A 20287-nucleotide genomic window follows, 5' to 3' on the forward strand; every position below is an offset into this window, starting at 1 on the left:
AATAAGAAACAAATATTCAAAATATTAATTAGTTACTGAATAAATAAATTCCGGTGATATGAAGATTAAAAGATTATTTCTTCCGAATGAAATTCCGAAGATTAAAATGAGCTAAGAAGTTAAATCCCTTTTCCATTTGAAGGGGACCAAAATTACAAATTTAAATATTTAAACAAAATAACTTTTTTTGACAAAAAAATTATTTTTTTTTATGAATAAAAAAAAATATTTTAAGTTTGCTTACAAGCTACTTAAATCAAAAATCCATTAATGTTGAGAACGTCAAATAAAAATAAAATTCTTGAGGAGGAGTCAAATTTAAATATTGTCTTTTCAAGACAAGAAGCTACAAGATTGATTGCTTTTAAATGGGTGGGTGGGTCAGAACTGATAGCTGTCTATATCCTTTGTTTAAAGGTGTAAACTAAAATGTTATTTCTTCAATTTTATGAATAGCAAACTAGAGAGGGAAGTTTGTTTGGAATATATATTAATAATCGTTCTTTTTTTTATTTCGTCATTTTATTAAGCATATACAACTTTTTATACAATGTTATTTCATTGTCGTTCGCTTGTTTAACATCATTTTAGAAAATTAATGGAAAAACTTGCATCTTGGAATATTTTTATTTGATTGTTGCTTCTTCAGTTTTCAAACAATCAATCATATTTTTTTCTCTCTTGTTTTGTATTTCAATCTGCTATTTGGTACAGATCAGTCACGTGATTTATTCTCGCCGTCTCGTAACCTAACAAATAGTAATTTTCCTCGTATTTTAAACATATTTGCGCCCCGCAGTGGACTGATCGTTAAGACAACGTTCACAGCAGATCACCGAAGTCAAGCATCACTGTCTGCGGTCAGTGTGCGGGTCGGTAACCACTTGGATGAGTCTGCGTAGGAGCCGAAGGTGTGCGGTATTGTTCCTCGTTAAACTGTTCTACTTCGCGTGCAGGTCGTCGGGCTACCGAAGAAGGGGTGCCATCCCCTCTGCAGAAGATGAAAATTGAGATGGCATGTATTCGGATCATCCTCAGGGATGTTTCCCAGACCGTCGCCAATAGCCCATTGTGCAGCTCTAGTGTGACGTAAATGAATTACTACTACTACTTATACATATTTGCCTAACACCGCTTAAGCTATCATTTTGTCATGTTTTCTAAATCAAACAATCGTTTTGACCGGGTCCCACAATGGACATATTGTAAGACCCGGTTCCCACTCAGTCACCGAAGTCAAGTATCACTGGCAGTGGTCAGTGAACGAGTGGGTGACGACCACTTTGTTAAGCCTGTGATGGTACCGAGGTTGAGTGGTATCGGTCCTCTTATCGGTCTGTTCAGCCGTAAAGTGCTCAACTTCGAAGAGGCGGATCGTCGGATCACCAAAGGAGTGGAGCCTTCCCCTCTGTATCGGATCAAAATTGCGATGGCATGTCTTCGGATTCTCCTCTGGAATGTTTTCGGATCGTCGTCAATAGCCCATTGTGCAACTCTAGTATGACGCAAATAAGAAACTGCAACTACTACAAACATTACTCTACCTGAAAATGTTCCTTATTAGGTGCTGAAGCTCAAACTCTGAACTGGTAATCTTTTCTTTTCTCTTCTACGCCATGTCAATAGAATATTTGTTTGATTGTTGACACCACATTAGAGCTACCGAAATGAGCTTCTGGCGATTGTCTTAATGATGATCCCAAGAAAGAAGAAGTACAAGTGCACACTGTACTGCCTCAATTTAGATGCATTTTTATTCATTGGTACACATACATGCAAGCTTATGTATCCAAATACATAAGTACAGCTTATAAGCCTTTGTTCAGTCGAAAGATGGATAGTACAATTCAGAGAAAGACAGCACAGAGATACATCCATTGTTACGGTGATATTTGAACCCATATCCACGATACAGCTCATTTAGCGGACGATGCCGCTCGGCCAGTGATGCCTCTCGCTGTTGTTGTTGTTCATTTGTGTCGCACTAGAGCTGCACAATGGGCTATTGGCGACGGTCTGGGAAACATCCCTGAGGATGATCCGAAGACATGCCATCGCAATTTTGATCCTCTGCAGAGGGGGTGGCACCCCCGCTTCGGTAACCCGACGACCTGCACGCGAAGTAGAGCACTTTACGGAAGAACAGTTTAACGAGGACCCATACCGCACACCCTCGTTCCCTACGCAGGCTGATCCAAGTGGTCACCCACCCGCACACTGACCATTGCCAGTGATGCTTGACTTCGGTGATCTGCTGGGAACCGTGTCTTAACGATCAGTCCACTGCGGGACGTGATGTCTCTCGCAATTAAGATCATAATGCAGGTGGTGATAGTAATTACCCAGTCTTCTCACCGCGTGCTTAAACCATACCACTACAGAACTGGACTTCAACTTATCTAATTCTAAAATTTACCATCAAAATAAGGATCGAACGTACAAACTTCTAATAGCTTCGAATTTCTTCTATCTCCAATCTGAAAATGAGAACGTTGACAGAGGCAAGAGACATATCTAGTTTTGTATTCAGCGATTGTCAGCTTTGCTTGTAGGTAGGTAAGACTTAGAAACAACAGATCGGCTGGTCTCGAATGTATTCCATCTGAACTTTTAAAAGTTGATGAACGAGAGCATATTAATGCTATCCATAAGATCATGCATTAAATTTGGAACATGGAGAAATTGCCCATTGAATGGGAAGAAGGATCTGTCTGCCCCATCGTTAAAAAGGGAGACAAACTTGAATGCCGTAACTGCAGAGGTATTACTTTCCTCAGTCCTGCAGTGGACAGAACGTTAAGACACGGTTGCCAGCAGATCACCGAAGTCAAGCATCACTAGCTGCGGACAGTGTGCGGGTGGGTGACCACTTGGATCCGTCTGCGTAGGAACCGAGGGTGTACGGTATTGGTCCTCGTTGAACTGTGCTACCGTAAAGTGCTCGAATTCGCTTGCAGATCGTCGGGCTACCGAAGCAGGGGTGTCATCCCCTCTGCAGAGGATCAAAATTGTGATGGCATGTCTTCGGATCATCCTCAGGAATGTTTCCCAGACCGTCGCCAGTAGCCCATTGTGCAGCTCTAGTGCGACGTAAATGAGCTACTACTACTACAACAACAATTACTTTCCTCAATAAGGCATATAAAATCTTCTTCAATATTCTTTTTGCTAGAGTCCAGCCTGTTGCTGATAAAGTTTTTGGAAACCACGAATGCGGATTGCGTAATTTCGATCCTCTGCAGAGTGGATGGCTCCCCTTCCTTAGTAACGCCACTTACGTCGAACTTAGCTTACGTCGAACAAAGAAAGTACTTTGCATACAAAGATATTCGAACGTATTATCTCTTGATTGTCTAATGGAAGAGCAATACTTCACAATCATGAGCATAGTTGCATTTAGTGAACCTTGAATTCTGCAAATAGAAGTTTATTGGTTTATTGGAATTACATACATTTTCTGATTTTTGTGCTCAAATTAGGCGTATTAACCTTTCTCAAATAGAAAGACAGATAGCACAATACAGAGAAAGACAGCACAAAGATACATCCAGGATAACAGCGAGTTTCGAACCCGCTACCTCCACGCTTTGCACAGCGTTTGGCAGTTGATACAGCTCGATTAGGGAGACCCTTAAGTGGAAGCAGATCTTTTTTATTTACTTAATGTTACGCATATATTTGTGCAGGCTTATAAGCTTTTGTCAAGTTAACAGACAGAACAAATTAGAGAAAGACATAACAAAGATACATCTAAAGCTGCGGTGGGGCTTGGACCTGCTACCTTTAAGCTGCAGAGTCTTTGGTGGAGTAGTGAAACCTCTCGGCCAAGAAGGTCCTGAGAAGCAAATCTAAGGATATCTATAACAAATTGATAATAGCTAACTTATTAACCCATTAGTTGCTGGTCTTTTTAAAACTTTAAAAACAAATACTTGAAACTAGCATTTTAAAGCAAACGCTTTCTGATTAAAATGAATTAAGCTTTTATCTTTGTTTGTTTTGCGTTTAACGTTTTTTCTTATTTTTTAATTTTTTTTTAAAAAAAAACTGAATACTTCTAGGAAACATTTGATAATCAAGTAAGTTTTGTAATTTGTTTATTTAAATTCAAACTGTGTGCCTTAATTAGCAAAAAAAAAATTTATATATTTTATAATATCCTTAAAACGAATTTTAATTAGGTTAAAACATTAAGTATGCTGATTTAAAGCGAAAAAATCATTGAACACTGGTATATTTCGCTTCCATTCAATTTAAGCTGTGAATACCATTTACAAAAATCATTCAGGCAAATCTCATAAGGTTGAAATATCTTAGTACAAAAAGTGAATACATAAACAATTTGATGCATATTCATAAAAATTCCTACTCAAAATTATATTTCTTGTCTCTTCATCGTGAATCACCCTAAACTGCGAAAAATAGTGTGTAATCAGTTCAATCTCTCCGGATTTAATGTTGAACAACCCAAAAAATTATGTGAAAGAATACTTTTGTCAATTTAACCACAAATTTAGCTTTCATATACAATTTAAAGAGTGTATAAGAATTCTAAACGCCGAAGAGATAAAAAGTTAACATTAAGATCTCGCTCCTTCTGCATAAATAATTTTGCTTTCGAAAACTCCAATGTTGGCAAGTTTTGATATCGACTGAAATTGTTTACAATCTATAACGAATTGACTAGTGTTTGTGGTCGTCTTCAATGCTGTTTTTCATCTACAGAAACGTAAGTTCACCATTAAAAATATGTATGTTTTTAGTTGCAGAATAGGGATTTTTATATTTTAATTTTCAAGTGTCTGTAAACTGTATTAAATAATTTTAAAATGTATAATTTCTATTCTACTTCGTTAAGCCTAAATCGAATTCTTCTTAACCTTTTTTCTTAAGGCTGGTACAACATGTGGACCACATGTAATGGTACAAATGATACACCGTAAGCAAAGAGTTCTCTCTGTGCTACACGTATGTTTGGTTTATAAATTAATTTGATTTTAAGAATTCGTGTATGTATATAACCTAAATTACTGATTCTTACTTCATATTGTCACCTAAAAATAACTGTTGATTCTTATGTGTATCATATCTTACTGCAACTATAAATTTTAGTGTTATTGAATAACAACCATAGTGACTAGTAGCTGCTACTTTACACCAAGTAGTGTAAAATAAAATTCAAGGTGTTTTATTTTCAGCAGATACTATCCTTGAGTATAAGTGTAGTGGGATACCACTGTGGTGTAAATTAGTTGCCGCTATTTTTAATGTTCAGATACATGAAAATTTTTTACAAAGTAACGACATTTTTAACCATACACTGTAAAAACTGTATTGTAATATCTCTTCGAATAAGGTGGAACACCAAATAAGGTACAATTTAAATCTAACCACTTAATAAAGGAAAAGTTTATACAAAGTTCATGCACATTCACACCATGCGTGAATTATAAGTTACGAAATCAGACACAAAAACGTACTTTCTCTAAATAAACATACCTTTTCTTTTTTTCCTTTTTCTACAAATTCCGATTTCTAATCCCTAAGTATAAAGAGTGGATCTGGGAAATATAGTCCCCATAGTTTGGTCAGAAGAGCACTCCAAAATTTGGACCCCTTAATGTTAATTTCACTTTTTACGTATTTCGCTATAACTCAAACTTTTTAGCGAATTCCAAAATTTTTGCGCGCAATTATCAAATTCGTTTGTGCAAAGATAATACCGTGCAAAAAATAATTTATGGTCAATATTAATTTTATTTAGTAATAGTTGAAAAGTTCAGAAATGAATGGTAAACATTTTTTTGCATCATCTTAAGGAATATTATTTTAAAGGACAAAATACAAATTTTGAGCAAAATCGTGCGAATAGTTTCTGAGAAATCGAATTTTAAATATCTGACTTTTTTGAATTTCAATTTCTCACGAACTTTTCGACCGATTTCACTCAAATTTTGTATATTTCCATGTAGCATGTGATCTCAATTATTAGCATATTTAAGATCACCCCCTCTATCCATCATGTCCTAGAACTTTAAGATCCGATCATTAGATCAAAAGTTTTTAGCGAACTATGTAAACAGTTTGCAAATGCAAAACTACTTAGCTGAGATATTTTTAACCCAGAGTCTAGAGTCAATTTAAAGGGACTGTTACTCTTTTTAAAGCAGAAAAATATGTAAGCTCAAGATTTACTTTAACCTCCTGAGAACCAAGATTTAAATAATGGCAGAAAAAGCGGCTTTTGCTAAAAAATATTAGCTAGGCAGGAAGAAAACTCATGAAAATAAATGCAGCTCATAAGAGCTTTTAAAAAAAAATTAACAATTATAATTAGTTATTGCATGAAAAAATTAAAAATTTTAATTTCTAGCATTTTTTACATAATGAAGGATTCTTTTAAACAATTTTTCTTTACACTTTGGTCATGAAACAAAATTCACTAGACTTAATTATGATATCTATTTGCCATAAAACTGCCCAAAATGCAATTTGAATGAATCTTATAACCTTTTATGAACTTATAACTTGTAACTTATTAGCAATTAAGCAATTTGAGTGAAACTTATAACCGTCGTTGTACAGCCGACCCAATTTTGGGTTTACGACTACTAATGTTATTACAAAAGAATTTTTATTCTATACTTTTTGCGTCTTTTTAAAGAATGTGATTTTACATTTAAAAAAATACAAAATTTGAGAGAAATTGGAAGAATTGTTACTGAGAAATCAAATTTTAAAAATGCGACTCTTTTTTTAATTGGTTCAACGATGAACCATAACATACGTACCTTGAGCCATATTTAAATGCTAATTTACTGCAACCTTTGCAATGTATTTTATAACTATTGTATTATATGTATTATATAAGTTTACGACTATCAATGTTCAACTCCATGACTTAGTAATTTTGAACCCAATCCAGAAGACAAGGGAACCCTGTATCAAGTATTGGGCTAAATTTGTTTTCGTGGAGGACTTTTTGATGGAACTAATCCGCATTTGCGTTACATGGAGAGGAAAACCACGAAAACCACCTATGATTAGGCTGATTGAAAGAGGACTCTAACTCACGATCAGATATTTTACGTTAAGCTCCTGACCTTTCTCATAAATTTTATTTGCTATTAAATATTCAGACCAACGAGAGTAAACCCAAATGCATTTTTACATAGACAATCGTTTTTTAATGGCATAGAAAAAGAAAAAAAAATCAAAAATCATAATTTTTTAAGTGATGAAATTATACCAAATATTGTCCTCTTATTGGACGCCAAATCTACGGAGATTATTAGGACTTATTTGGCAGAAACAAGGTAGTTTTGTCCACGCAAAAAAATTATATAGTGCTTTTTTTAAAACTAAAGTCGACAAATGAAAGACATATTCACTTGTCATCTATAAACTATCAATACTACAAATATAAACTATCACTTTTTCCATATTAATGACATTGGACCACTTTTTATGGCTTTTTCATGATTTTTTAAAAAATTGTTTTGGAGTAGAAAATATTTTTTAAAACAGCTTCCTGATATTTTTATATACTCTTTTTTTTCCAATTTCAATATTCAATTCTTTTTTTTTCCAATTCAATTTATTTTTTCCAATTTTTACCAAATTCAAAATATAGTTTTTCTTAAAATTGCTCTGAGATCTCAACATATAGAATTGTTTCTTGACATTTTGCATTTTGACTAAAAATGTTACGAATTTTTATTAATTTTTATTATTTAAATGCTTTTTTTTATAATTTATTAAAGCTCGTATTGTTAATAATTGTTCTGGCAAGTTCACCTTGGCTTTCCAAGGCAGGAAATATTGCAGCGTAAAAAGGGCTGAAAAACCAAACTATCAACAACAACAAAACAAAACTACAAAAAAAAAGGAAAAAGCTAAATTTTATTGAACCATCATACTTTTTTTCAGAAACATGGCGTATAAGGCGAAAGAAACAAATTTGCAACCCTCACTATCAGATGAAAGTTTGAATTCACCTTTCCAGCAAAAACCGGAATCTCATGCTTTTCCAGAAAATCAACCAACTTGCTCGACTACACCAAATGATCAGAGTCCAAGAGAACAAACAACATGCCTGATTACTCCAAATATTCGCATTAAGCATCTTTTTGTTTACAACTTCCCATCTGAAATAAGAGAATCTTCACCATTTGACACAATTGTCAAATTCCCATCTAAACTTCAGTCACCAGCAGCCAGTAGTGGTCCTATTTGTCGTATATGCCACGAGGGTGACGATAAAGAAGATTTGGTGTCGCCTTGTAGATGCACTGGTATAATTAAATTTTTTAACTCTTTTATAGGTATTTAACTGTTTATTGTGAAAAAACTGGCACTCTTCCAGACTAATCAATATACACATGGTGTTCCGTAATCACAGCCTTTAATATATATTTTGAATATTATATATATTTTAATAATTATATATATATAAAATAATATATATTTTAAATACTTTAATATTTAATATATATTTCATTAAAAAATGCATTAATGATTTCCAATAGTTGAGAAGAAACATTCTTCGAAATTTTTTAGTAAATATTGAAAAATGAACTTCAGGAACAATATAATTACAATTGTAACTGTCGTGTTATTTAGTTCAGATAAAGAAAATTTTTATCTGTTTTATGAAAACTTTTGCTATAATGGAAAAATAATTCGCGAACATAATTATTGGAGATGGAACTGCTAACAGGGCTGTCAACTTTCTATGCTTTTTGGGAAAATTTCTTCCAGTGGTAGCTCATTAATGCTTTAATGTATTAATCTTTGCTTTTGTAAATTTATTTAAATTTATTTTCCACACCACTGCATGAAAATAATTCAAAATTTTATATAAAATGCCACTTTGTTCAAGCCCTCTGGTGGTTAAGTTCAAAAAATTTTGCAAAGTTGTGAAATCTCTGAACGTTTTAGTTTTTAACAGTCTACGCCCCGCAGTGATCTGATCATCAAGACATGGTTCGCAGTAGAACATCGAAGTCAAGCATCGTTATTTGCTGTCAGTAAGCAGGTCGATAACAACTTTGGTTTGCTTGCGTAGGAACCAAGGGTGCACGGTATCTATCCTTTATTAACTGTTCTACCGAGAAGTGCTCGATATCGCAAGCTGGTAGTCGGGCTACCAAAGCAAAGGAGCTATCTCCTCTACAGAGGATAAAAATAGTGATGGTATGTCTTCGAATCATCCACAGGGAAGTTTCCCAGATCATCTCCAATTGCCGATTGTTCAGCTCTAGTACGACGTAAATAAAGTACTAACCTATCTCTAATAACCTACAATTCTGTAATATTTATATATATGACCGTCGTTGAACAGACGACCCAATTTTGGGTCAATGACTACGAATACTCAACTCCGTAGCCTTGTAATTTTGAATCGAATACGGAAGACAAGGGAGCTCCTGGATCAAGTATAGGGAGAAATTTGCCTTCGTGGATGACTTTTTGATTAAAATAACCAACATTTGCGTTACATGGAGAGGAAAACCACGAAAATCTCCCACGGTTAGCCTGACGGCAAGAGGACTCTTACTCATGATGCGTCTACTACTGGGTGCGAAATTCGTATCAACCAGCCATCGCTGAGATTCGAACCCGGTTCGCCTCATTGGAAGGCGAACGCTCTATCCCCAGAGCCACCACGGCTTAATGCAAAATTATTTGGGAAAAAAAAGCGTAGTAGTAGGCAGCCCTGTATACAAGAACTGTTAACACAAGATACCAATTGGAGTCTTCCTGGCCAAGCTGTCACGTCTTTCAGCCAGGAAGGTAATGAGTTTGTGATGTCCTTCTTTAATTAGTGAGCCATCTGTTCTTCAATTTGACAAGATCTTATTAGACAGCTTTGTAATGAGCATACAAGTCTGCGTATTGCAGTTATTGACATTACAATTTCAGAGCACTGTGTGAGTTAAAACTGATTTAAGTAAAAAATAACATGACTTAAATGACGCGTGTACCGACGGAAAAAAATTGTGCACAAATTTTAAATAGTCTTCTGTTATTATATCGTTTTTAGATGCAAACTTTTATAACTCTTTCAATTTTTATCCGATTTACTTCCAATTTTTCTTACAAAATGCAAATTCGATTCCACCTAATTCATTACGAGTTTCATAAATGTGAATGAAATAATAAAATAAACTAAAATACTTTGGGACTAAGCAAAGGAAGTTTCTGACACCTTTAATTTTGAATACTGTGAACATTTTTTGTGAAACTGAATATTGAGAATTGTTATCTTGAATTTTATACGGTATAGCCATATTTGATTTATTATTAAATTAAACTCTTTTCGCAATCTTGTCCAATCAATATTCTAATTCATAATTTGAGAATATTAGAATGTTCAAGTATTGTTACGCATTGAAAGCTACGTAGGGAAATATCAAATGAAATTAAATATTTTATTAAAAAAAATAAGGCATTGAATAAATAGAAAAGCATTTTTTATGGTATTGTATATTATGTCAAATTTTTCGATATAGTTAAATTGAGAACCTTTTTGAGAAATATTTGTCAAATAATTTTTGCAACTTTTAAATTAGCCATATATGTATCTATTTTGCCAATATTTATTTAGCATGCAAATATAAAACTATTTCATAACATGAAAAGAATATATTAATAAAAAGAATAATAAATTAAAAAAAACAATAATAAAGAATAATATATGCAGTGAATAGCATGAAAAGAATAAACTAGCAAGAATAATAGATAGAAAACAATAATAATAATAATAAAGATCGAAACCAATAATAAAGATATTAATAAAGATAAAAACCAATAATTAAGAAGAATAGATAAAGAAACTATAACAATAAAGAGGAAGTTATAAAATATGATGTAAATTATTTTGTACTTTATTTCAGGAACAGTTGGACTCGTCCATAAGAAATGCATGGAAAGATGGTTAAGCAGCAAATGTAACAACACTGTCGATAAATGTGAAATTTGCAATTATCCATTTGTTACCATTCGCAAGCCAAAATCATTTTATGAAGTATGTATTATTTTATGTTTTGTACTAATAATTAAAGAGATTACTAGAGGAATGTGTTAAGCAAGATTTTAATGAATTGAAGAGCTTTTGTTATTGTAACATAGTGACAATCTCCCTTTTTCTAACTGTGATAACATTACATCAAACGTTAACATTGTTAACATCAAACGATAACATTGTTAACATCAAACGCTATTATTGATTAACATCAAACGTTAGTATTGTTTCCTGATTGTTTTCAGCATTTCCCGTAGTTACAACACAGTACGCAGAAACATTTTCTACATGGAAATCTCGACGTGTTTAAATGGTGATGTGTTTCTAACCTTAAAGTTCTCAAATAATGCAGACGATATTTTAAGTTATGAAATTACACAGAGCACAAAAACGTACTATTTCTGACTAAACAGTCTTTTATTTCCCCCGGATCCGGATTTTTGAACCAACAAAGTATGAAAGTAGCAGCTAAGTAGATAATCTTTGGTGAGTAGTGCTGTTGAATGTTTGGTAATGTTATTTTAACTTTTTGAGTATTCCCCGATATCTTTCGCACTAATGACGCAAATGAAGTTTTACACACAATTTAAAATCGTGCTTAATCAGAGATACTTCCATCTAAAAATAATTATTTACAATAATTTATTATTAATAATGAGCCAAAATAAAATTTAGTTTCAAGATATAAAACTGTTACACCATTTTAATATACCTAATTTTTAATGACAATAATCCAAAATTTGAAGGAAACCAGTAGATTAGTTCTTAAAAAAATTAAAATAAAGCCTTTAAATTATTTAGAAGTAGTGGTGGGTTAAAATCTTATAAATGGAGTTTTTTTTTTTTAAAAAAAAAAAAAAAAACCAAGAATCGTAAGTTAAAACATACATTTTGAAAAAATTGGAAGTGTTTTCTAGCTATCACATAACATGATATTCTAGTTGTCGTCTTAGGAAATATATAATATTGCCACATAAAATGTCTGTTTGAAAAAAAATTTTACAAGTACTGTTATAAGGTTGGCAACTAAGTTTCCATTGTTTTTAACCTCTGGACCTTTCCCATTGAGTGAAGATCTTCTCTGCAGCAGTATGAAAACATTTCATTATCTTAGCCTATTCTCTCCAGTTCAATTTTATACAAAATTTGGTTCAATACACAACGCGAATGAGGCGGATCCTCTCAACTGTTTGGGTTTAAATGCTTAGGTTTACCTCAAAAGTAAGGTGATCTAAGGCATGAGAAGGGGTTCAACCGTTTCTATTACAGAACAAACTCTGCTTCGTGTATATTTGAGAAAGAGAGAACTTCTCTGAGCAGAACCGGCTTTTGTTTACATGATGAAGCAGCATTATGAGGAATTATACTTACATTTTGGCTTTAAGCTTTGTTAACAAGTAACTTAGATTCGTCGCAAAATGAAAATTTGACAAACTGCCCACTGTTTTTCATCGAAGAAAAAAGTGCGTCTTTGAGGTCAAACTCTCAATTTTTAAACCTAGAATACCAATCAAGAGCTAACGCTATGGCACCCTCTTTCAGCACAGCACAAGTATCACGAACAGCTTTTATAGTCTTAGAGTAAAAATAAAAAGACGTTAAATATGCTCATTTATCAACTTCTATTTCAATGATCTAAAAATTCAAATAAATTCCTTAAAAAAATAACTCGCTTGAGCAAAATATGCTACTTTTTTGTTCTACCAGAACATATGTCTAATATCCTTCAGTTAATACATTATGCCAAAAACATTTAGTGACATGCGCTATGTTAAAAGTTTAAAAACAGTGGGAAATTAGTTGTCAATCCAATAAATAAAAGTGGCAGAACTATTGATTTCATTCAATTAAAAAAAATAATGTATTAATGATTAAATCTATTTCAGTTTATTCAAACTGAAAGGCATTCAAATGCAGTTAATCGGAGCAGTTTTATGGGTGACTTGACATGCTTTTTCCTTCTTACGCCATTGGCCTTTGTCAGCGGTATGCTTTGTGTTGAAGGAGCTATGAAACAAGTACTTATGGGAAACAGCCTAGAGGCTGGTTGCCTGATGGGATTAGCAACCTTTCTGATTACTTCCTATATTATATGGCTTGTTTTAACTGTTAGGTATGTATGTTATCCTATACTTTTGATCTAGAAATTTTGCATAAGTTAAACCCTAGTTTCGCACCCAGAACATTTTTGTGATGCGAATTGCTTATTAAAAGGAATAAAAAAATTATAAAGATTTTGAATTTTCGCCTTAAGGTATTGCTTAAAGGCAGCATAAGGTAAATTTATATAAAAAAAAAAACTTTTGATTATTGAAATTTAACCTGTTTTTATGGCAGGGATAGCCTGGGCGGTAGGGCGCTGGGCCCATGCCCGAGAGTTCGTGGGTTCGAACCCCACCGGCCAAGGACTCTCTGTGTTTGTAAATGGTGACTGATGCAAGTTAAATCTGTCGATTCGCAGTCCTCCATGTTTCCGTAACAAATCAATACCTCTGGAGGTACTGAATTGGAGATTGATCGTTCTCTGATTCAAGCCAAAATTACGATCTGTGGATGAATGAATGGGTCAACCCTATAAACGGGTGTGACGAATGGGTGTGGCAAAAGTCGAATTCTTGGCCATAGATGGCGCCTCTGGAAAACAAGAATAATCGCACCCCTCTATCTTAACAGGCATACGTCAACAACAACATGTTTTTATAATACTTTATATACGGGTTGCCCAAATGAGAATTGGACATGTGCGATTGTGTCAGAATGACTGCAGCTATGGCAGCGCCATGGAACAGAGATATAAAGGGTTGTAAGATGTGTACACTGCGTACAGCGTTGAACAATGAAAGCTGTTTGTGGTAAAATAAACTGATCGAAAGTAAAGTCTTGCTGTACATGGATGCGTCCAGATCGGAGTAACGCGTGGAAGTACAGTTTCTGATTGTAGAATGTGAGCGTAATGCGGTATTGTACTCTGACGAAACCACTAAAATCAATTAAAAGCGAACAACCATACCTTCTCCCACAACAAGTGATCCTTCTCCGTGACAATGCCCACCCACACGTCTAGCGTGAAATCCCGACAACCTTATAAAATTCCCGTTATTAAGTGTTGGGCCACCCGCCGCACAGTCCTGATTTGTCACCCTGTGACTTTTACATCTTTAAGCCACATAAGAGAAAACTACGTTTCCATTCGGACGAAGTGAAGAAAGTTGTGCACGGCGTTCTCCAGAATCAACAACAATTTTTCTACAAGAGTGGTGACTCAGGGGATAGAGCGTTCGCCTTCCAATGACGGGAACCGGGTTTGAATCCCACCGATGGCTGGTCGTTACGAATTCCGCAACCGGTTCACACCGACCACAGTGCAGACGTAAAACATTCCTCAGTGGATAATGAGTTAGAGTCCCCTTACCGTCAGGCTAACTATGGGAGGTTTTCGTGGTTTTCATCTAGATGTAGCGCAAATACTAGTTAGTTCCATCAAAAAGTCCTCCACGAAGACAAATTTCTCCCAATACTTGATCCAGGAATTCCCTTGTTTTCTGGATGGGGTTCAAAATTACAAGGCGAAGGAGTTGAACATTGGTAACCGTCAACTCAAAAGTAAAAAGTAAAAGACGATTTTTTTTCTACAGCGAAACAAAAGTAAAATTTCTTTATCTCGCATTTGAAAGGGCATGTCAGCATAAAGCTAACACCTTCTAGCAGAGAGAAGGCCTCAACACTGATCAATTTAGCAGTCAAGCGTGAAGAATATAAACTGCGCAGTGGAGGAAAAGTAAGAAAGATGTCACTATATTCGGGCTACTAAGGTGCACCGTGAGAGAAAATATGAAAGATGTAATTTCGTTTGGACTACTAAAGGATCAAATTTCTTATTTGTGGTAACCCACGCTAAGGCCTTCTCCTCTCTTCTAAAAGGTAAAGATAAGACACGCTATTTTTAGTGGTCCAATCAATTTCAATGCTCTTGCAACGTCATATAGTATCTTTTTCAAGAACGAATGTTCTCTTTATTTTTCGAAATATGTCGCCAAGCCTAGGATTCCATTAAGGCTACCAAACTATAACCTTTTTTCATTAATTCCATGATACCTATCGCAAAAGATAGCACGAATTAAATTTCTGTCTGGCGTGCTTAACTTTTTACATTGTTTTGATAGCATATTTGTACAATTTGAAAAAGAAATGAAACGTAACTATATGCAGTCACGCATGATTACTTAAATCCTATACCATAAAGGTCTTTTAACTTGCAACGGAGTATAGATGAGAGTAGGCCTCAGCAAGGGTTACCATAAACAAGAAAGTTGATCCTTTAGTAGTGGACTGATGGTAAAGACACGGTTCCCAGAAGAACACCGAAGTCAAGCATCACTGGCTGCTGTCAGTAAGCGGTTGGATGACCACTTTGATAAGCCTGGGTAGGGTGTGTGGTATCGGTCATCATTAAACTATTCTACAGCAAAGTGCTCCAATTCAAGCGCAGGTCGTCGGGCTACTAAAATTGGGGAGCCATCCCCTCTGAAGAGGAACAAAATTGCAATGGCATGTCTTCGTATCATCCTCGGGGGTGTATCCCAGACCGTCACTAATAGCCTATTGTGCAGTTCTAGTGCGACGTAAATTAAGTACCTACCTACCTTTAGTCTCGCAAAAGTACTGACCACTTTCGTATTTCCCCCTACTGTGCAGCTTGGAAGCACGAACGTAGTGACATCTTTCTTATTTACCTCCACTGCGCAGTTTATGTTCATTACGTCGGACTACTAATTTGATTCGTGCTGAGCCCTTCTCTCTTATAAGAGGTCCCGCGGTGAGCTGATAGTTAAGACATGGTTTCCAGTAGAACACCGATGTCAAGCATCACCGGCTGCGGTTAGTGTGCGGGTTGGTGACTACTTGAATCAGTCTACGAAGAGACCGAGGATGTGCGGTATTAGTTCTCGTTAAACTGTTCTACCGTAAAGTGCTCGACTTCGTGAGCAGGTCCTTAGGCTACCAAAGCATGGGTGCTATCCCCTCTGCAGAGGATCAAAATTGTGATGGTATGTCTTCAGATCATCCTTATGGATGTTTCCCAGACAGTCGCAAATACCCATTATGCAGCTCTAGTGCGAGGTCATTAAACTACAACAACAACTCTCTTATAAGAGGAGTTGAGCCAGCGCACAATGCCTATTACATTGCAGTCAACAAACTGTCCATTGCGAGAGTGTTTTCTCTTATTGCTCTATTTAGACTCCTATGTTGTTGAGCAAATCAACGTTGGGAAACTTTTTCAACGTAAATATTAATATCAAACCGCAATGGACAGTTTACTTCAATTATACAAGGATTCTCAAAATGCATGCTTTGAAGTTTTAGCCTAACGCTAATTTACTTGCAATACGCAACTAAATACATTGGTTTTTCTCTTTCAAAGGTACCACATACGATGTTACTTAAAATGGCGGACGAAGAACCATAACGTCAAGTTGATGAAAATTACGAGGATTTCAACTGCAAGTGATGGTCTAAATCACTCGTGTATTCAAATTGTCACTCAAGAGCCAAATAACCAACCAAATTTTGTCTTCAACCCAAATGTAGTCGTTTCGATTCCAGAGGCAAGCTGAGGTAATAAATCATTCAAGTGCTTTTTGAAGTAATATTTAGAAAGGAATACTTAATTTTTATGCTATCACGGGAAAAAAAACCGTTGCATCTCTCCGTGTAAAAACACATTATTTAACCCTTTCGAAGGCAGTGGTAAGTATACTTCCCACCACTATTTAAAGTCCAGGGTAAACTTTTCACCACTTTTTACTTAGGTTTCCATTTCTTAATTACTTCAGCTTTCTTGAAGTGCGTTTGAATAAAATTGGTAACCATTTGTTAGTTTAAGAAAACGTACAAAAGTTATAAAACACATAATTCCTTTTGAAGTTTGTAGCATTTATAAAATTTATTTGATAAATAACGAAAAAAAAAAGTTAATAAGTTACTAATAGGTCGTGGTAAATATACTTACCACCAAAAAAAATGGCATTAAAATTTAGATTAATTTCTTATAAGCTAAGTGAGTTCTTTTTTCTTATATCAATTTCTATTCCAAATATACATTAATTTACCTTTACTAGAAATAAATGGCCCATTAAAGGGTTAAATATAATAATAAATTTTGGTAGAATGTAAAGTATATACTGAGTGGCGCAAATAAAAGTGAACTGTCGAACATAGTACCAGGTACTAAGTAACAAAGGAAATGTATAATAGTTCCTGCGAAATGAAATTTTGAAATATTGTAACTCTGAAGATATTTAATGTATTTCGTTCAAATTTTGTATTTTTAAATTACATTGGTGATCAAAATGGGTTACAGGAGGCGTAAAGCAGAACTCTCTACGTATGGTAACACTTAGCATGCTTTCACCACTTAGCGTGTGGAGAGTCATGGAAGAAGGAAGTACGTTAGCTTCTGTCGTGCTTTTCAAATAGATTAAAAACTTTAAAATAGGAAACTATATAGAACTGAAAACAACATTGAACATAGTGTGTAAAAGATAGTGTCGTGGAAATTTTTAAATATATTTTTGACAGTTAAATACGAAAAATGTTAGAGGAAAATTTCGTAGTGCATTCCTGTACAACTGAGAAGAGGGGGAAGGAGGAAGGGTCAAGACATGAAACCAGTCTTCCATGGACATGGCGTATTCGAGCACTGCGATCGTGAATTAGGACCATATTCTTTAGATTGCAATTACCCTTATATTAGATGGTCAAATCCCAATACGTCGAAGAGAATTATGTTTATTCAGAGAAAGTACGCTTTTGAGACTGATTTCGTATTTTAAAATATATTTTTTTCCAATGCCCACCTGTGTTAACATCCGTCAATTCAGGCATATACAGGACGATTTTGTTGGCCTCTCTTTCAGGGGCACCATATTAGGTGGGCCAACGTCGCTCCCACAGTGAGGACTGATAGTACAGAGAAGGAAAGAACATTCATGTCTTGCCCGGGATTCGAACCCAGAACCTTTCTGATGCAAAGACAGTTCCCTGCCCCCTACACAGGCCGGTCGGCGCGTATTTTAAGATATTGTCTTCGAAATTAAATAGCATATTTGAGTCCCCCATTTGAATCATTAAGATTGGCACATTAGTGAACATTTGTTCATTCTCAGCCTCAGCAATATCTTTCTGTTGCATTATATTCATAACATCAAATGAAATTCATTAAATCATGATTAAATCATACACATATAAATATTAGGCTGTAAATGAAAAACGCCTTCAGTATTCTTTGCGCCGCTAAGCTATAAAATTATATGATTAAGCTTTTATTGTTCTTAGCATTCTAGATTAGGTTCTAGGCATAATAGGAGATTGCTCATAGAAATTTAGATTGCGAATACAAGTCACTGATTATCCCGCAGTTAATCACTTTTAAGGCTAAACTATTGAAAGAAAATGTGATTGTAAAAGTTTTAACGAAGTAGTTTATTTTAATAAAAATATTTAAAAATAAAAATTCTTTTTTTCTCTTTGTAGGTTTAAATGAATAAGCCCACAGGACTCTTAAGGAAAATGAATGAATGCTTTTAGCACTATGAAAAAGCACTATAATGGAGGATGTGCTCATTGTTTTATTATATTTGTTTGCTTCATTGCAGTTAAAACATTTTAAAAATGTTTTAACTTAGTAAAGTTTTAAATTTTAAGAATCCTTTAACCGTAGATGCTTTTCTTTATTATTATTATTGCTTATAGCACTACTAATGCTCATAGCACTAATGAGAAGCATTTTAAAGAAGCACTATTGTGGAAAAAGTGCAAATTGTTTTATATTTGTGTTGCTTTATTTCGATTTGAGAACTTAAAACTTGTAAAATTTTAAAATTCTTAACTTTCCTTTATGGTTGTTTAAACTTTTAATTATTGAACTTTTTTTAAGTTAATAAAATTTTATGAAGTTTCGCATCTTTTATATTTATCTGCAACTCGTTTTAATAATGGGCAGTCAATAAAATGGTTTCCTTTATCTAATAACCTTATACGTCTAAAATATTTCCTATTTTATCATGGTAAAGACAATGATTTCAATATTGTTCAAATTATGATAATCTTAATCGGTATCTAGAGAATTTATTATGTTACTCAACAACAAATTTTGAAATTTGTTACTAAACTCATCAACAGAAGCTTACTATAAACCACTTTAACAGTTTTCTGCAGCCTGTTTCATTCCAATGAAAATATTTGCCCACGCATCTGTTAAAATTTCTTTACGGTGTAGTTCCCAGTGGATCACAAAAATCAAGCATCGCTGCGGTCAGTGGGCAAGTTGATGACCAATTTGATCATCCTGCAAAAAGATCGCTCATACAGATCGTTGTACTCTCATAGCAAAAGAGCCATCCCCTCTGCAGAGGACCAAACATGGCATGTTTTCGGATCATCCTCTGAGGATGCTTCACAGATAGATACCAATAGCCCATTGTGCAGCTCTAGAGCAACGGAAATAAAGTACTATTACTTTAAGGTACAAATTACAACACGTCGCTTCTGCAAATGGAGTTTAATTTCAAAATAATGTTTCATAGTTATTCAGTTAGAAGCACCATCTAATGACAAACATTTTATGAAATTTAGTGGCAAGATATCTGGTTTTCGAAGAAACCGTACACTTTTTATCTCATCATCAATGGCTCGACAGCCCAGGGTGGGCCTTGGCCTTCTCAAGAAGTTTTTTCCAGGTTAATCTTTTTCCTGCTAGCATTTTCCAGTTTTCAAGACCAAAAGATCTTTTTCTATCCAACTAAAATTCGGCACGCCTCTTTTTTCCTGCGCTAACTGTTCTGGCCAATGACAGACCCTTTGGCGTATCACAAAAACTCTTTGTGGTACGGTCTTCCTCTATTCTGATAACGTGGCCTGCTCATTTTGTTGTTTGTCGTTTAATGAAGTTAATAATGTCAGGTTCATTGTATGAGTGATAAATCTCTAAATTAGTTCTTCTAAGTCACACACCATTTTTTTTTTTTTAATTCCTTCAAAAATACTTCTCAAGACCTTTCTCTCAAAAGTACCCAACATAACCTCATCCGTACAAGATATGGTCCAGGTTTCACAAGCATATGTTAAAATTGGTCTTAAAATAGATTTATGTAATATAACTTTTGTTTTTCTATGAATTACATTAGATTTTATGTATTTTCTAATTCCATTAAAACATCTATTGGCTATAGTGATTTTTCTTTGTATTTCCATTGTAAT

At 34.5% G+C, this 20287-nt stretch overlaps 1 protein-coding gene across 2 annotated transcripts; it reads left to right on the forward strand.

Annotated features, from left to right (window-relative positions):
* The first annotated feature begins 3800 nt into the window (after window positions 1-3800).
* On the forward strand, window positions 3801-18996 carry LOC107450206 (E3 ubiquitin-protein ligase MARCHF3). 2 transcript variants are annotated; one of them, XM_016065953.4, is made up of 6 exons: window positions 3801-4079; window positions 7930-8294; window positions 10899-11029; window positions 12913-13139; window positions 16452-16645; window positions 18563-18996. In XM_016065953.4, the coding sequence occupies exons 2-5, from the start codon at window positions 7934-7936 to the stop codon at window positions 16642-16644; spliced, it is 912 nt and encodes a 303-aa protein (XP_015921439.1). In that variant the 5' UTR covers window positions 3801-4079; window positions 7930-7933; the 3' UTR covers window position 16645; window positions 18563-18996. The 2 variants fall into 2 exon arrangements, with proteins under 2 accessions (XP_015921439.1, XP_015921440.1); XM_016065954.4 differs by lacking the exon at window positions 3801-4079 and adding an exon at window positions 4563-4751.
* The last annotated feature ends 1291 nt before the right edge of the window (window positions 18997-20287 follow it).

Source organism: Parasteatoda tepidariorum, chromosome X2 (genome assembly GCF_043381705.1).
Source record: "Parasteatoda tepidariorum isolate YZ-2023 chromosome X2, CAS_Ptep_4.0, whole genome shotgun sequence".
NCBI lineage: Eukaryota > Metazoa > Arthropoda > Arachnida > Araneae > Theridiidae > Parasteatoda > Parasteatoda tepidariorum.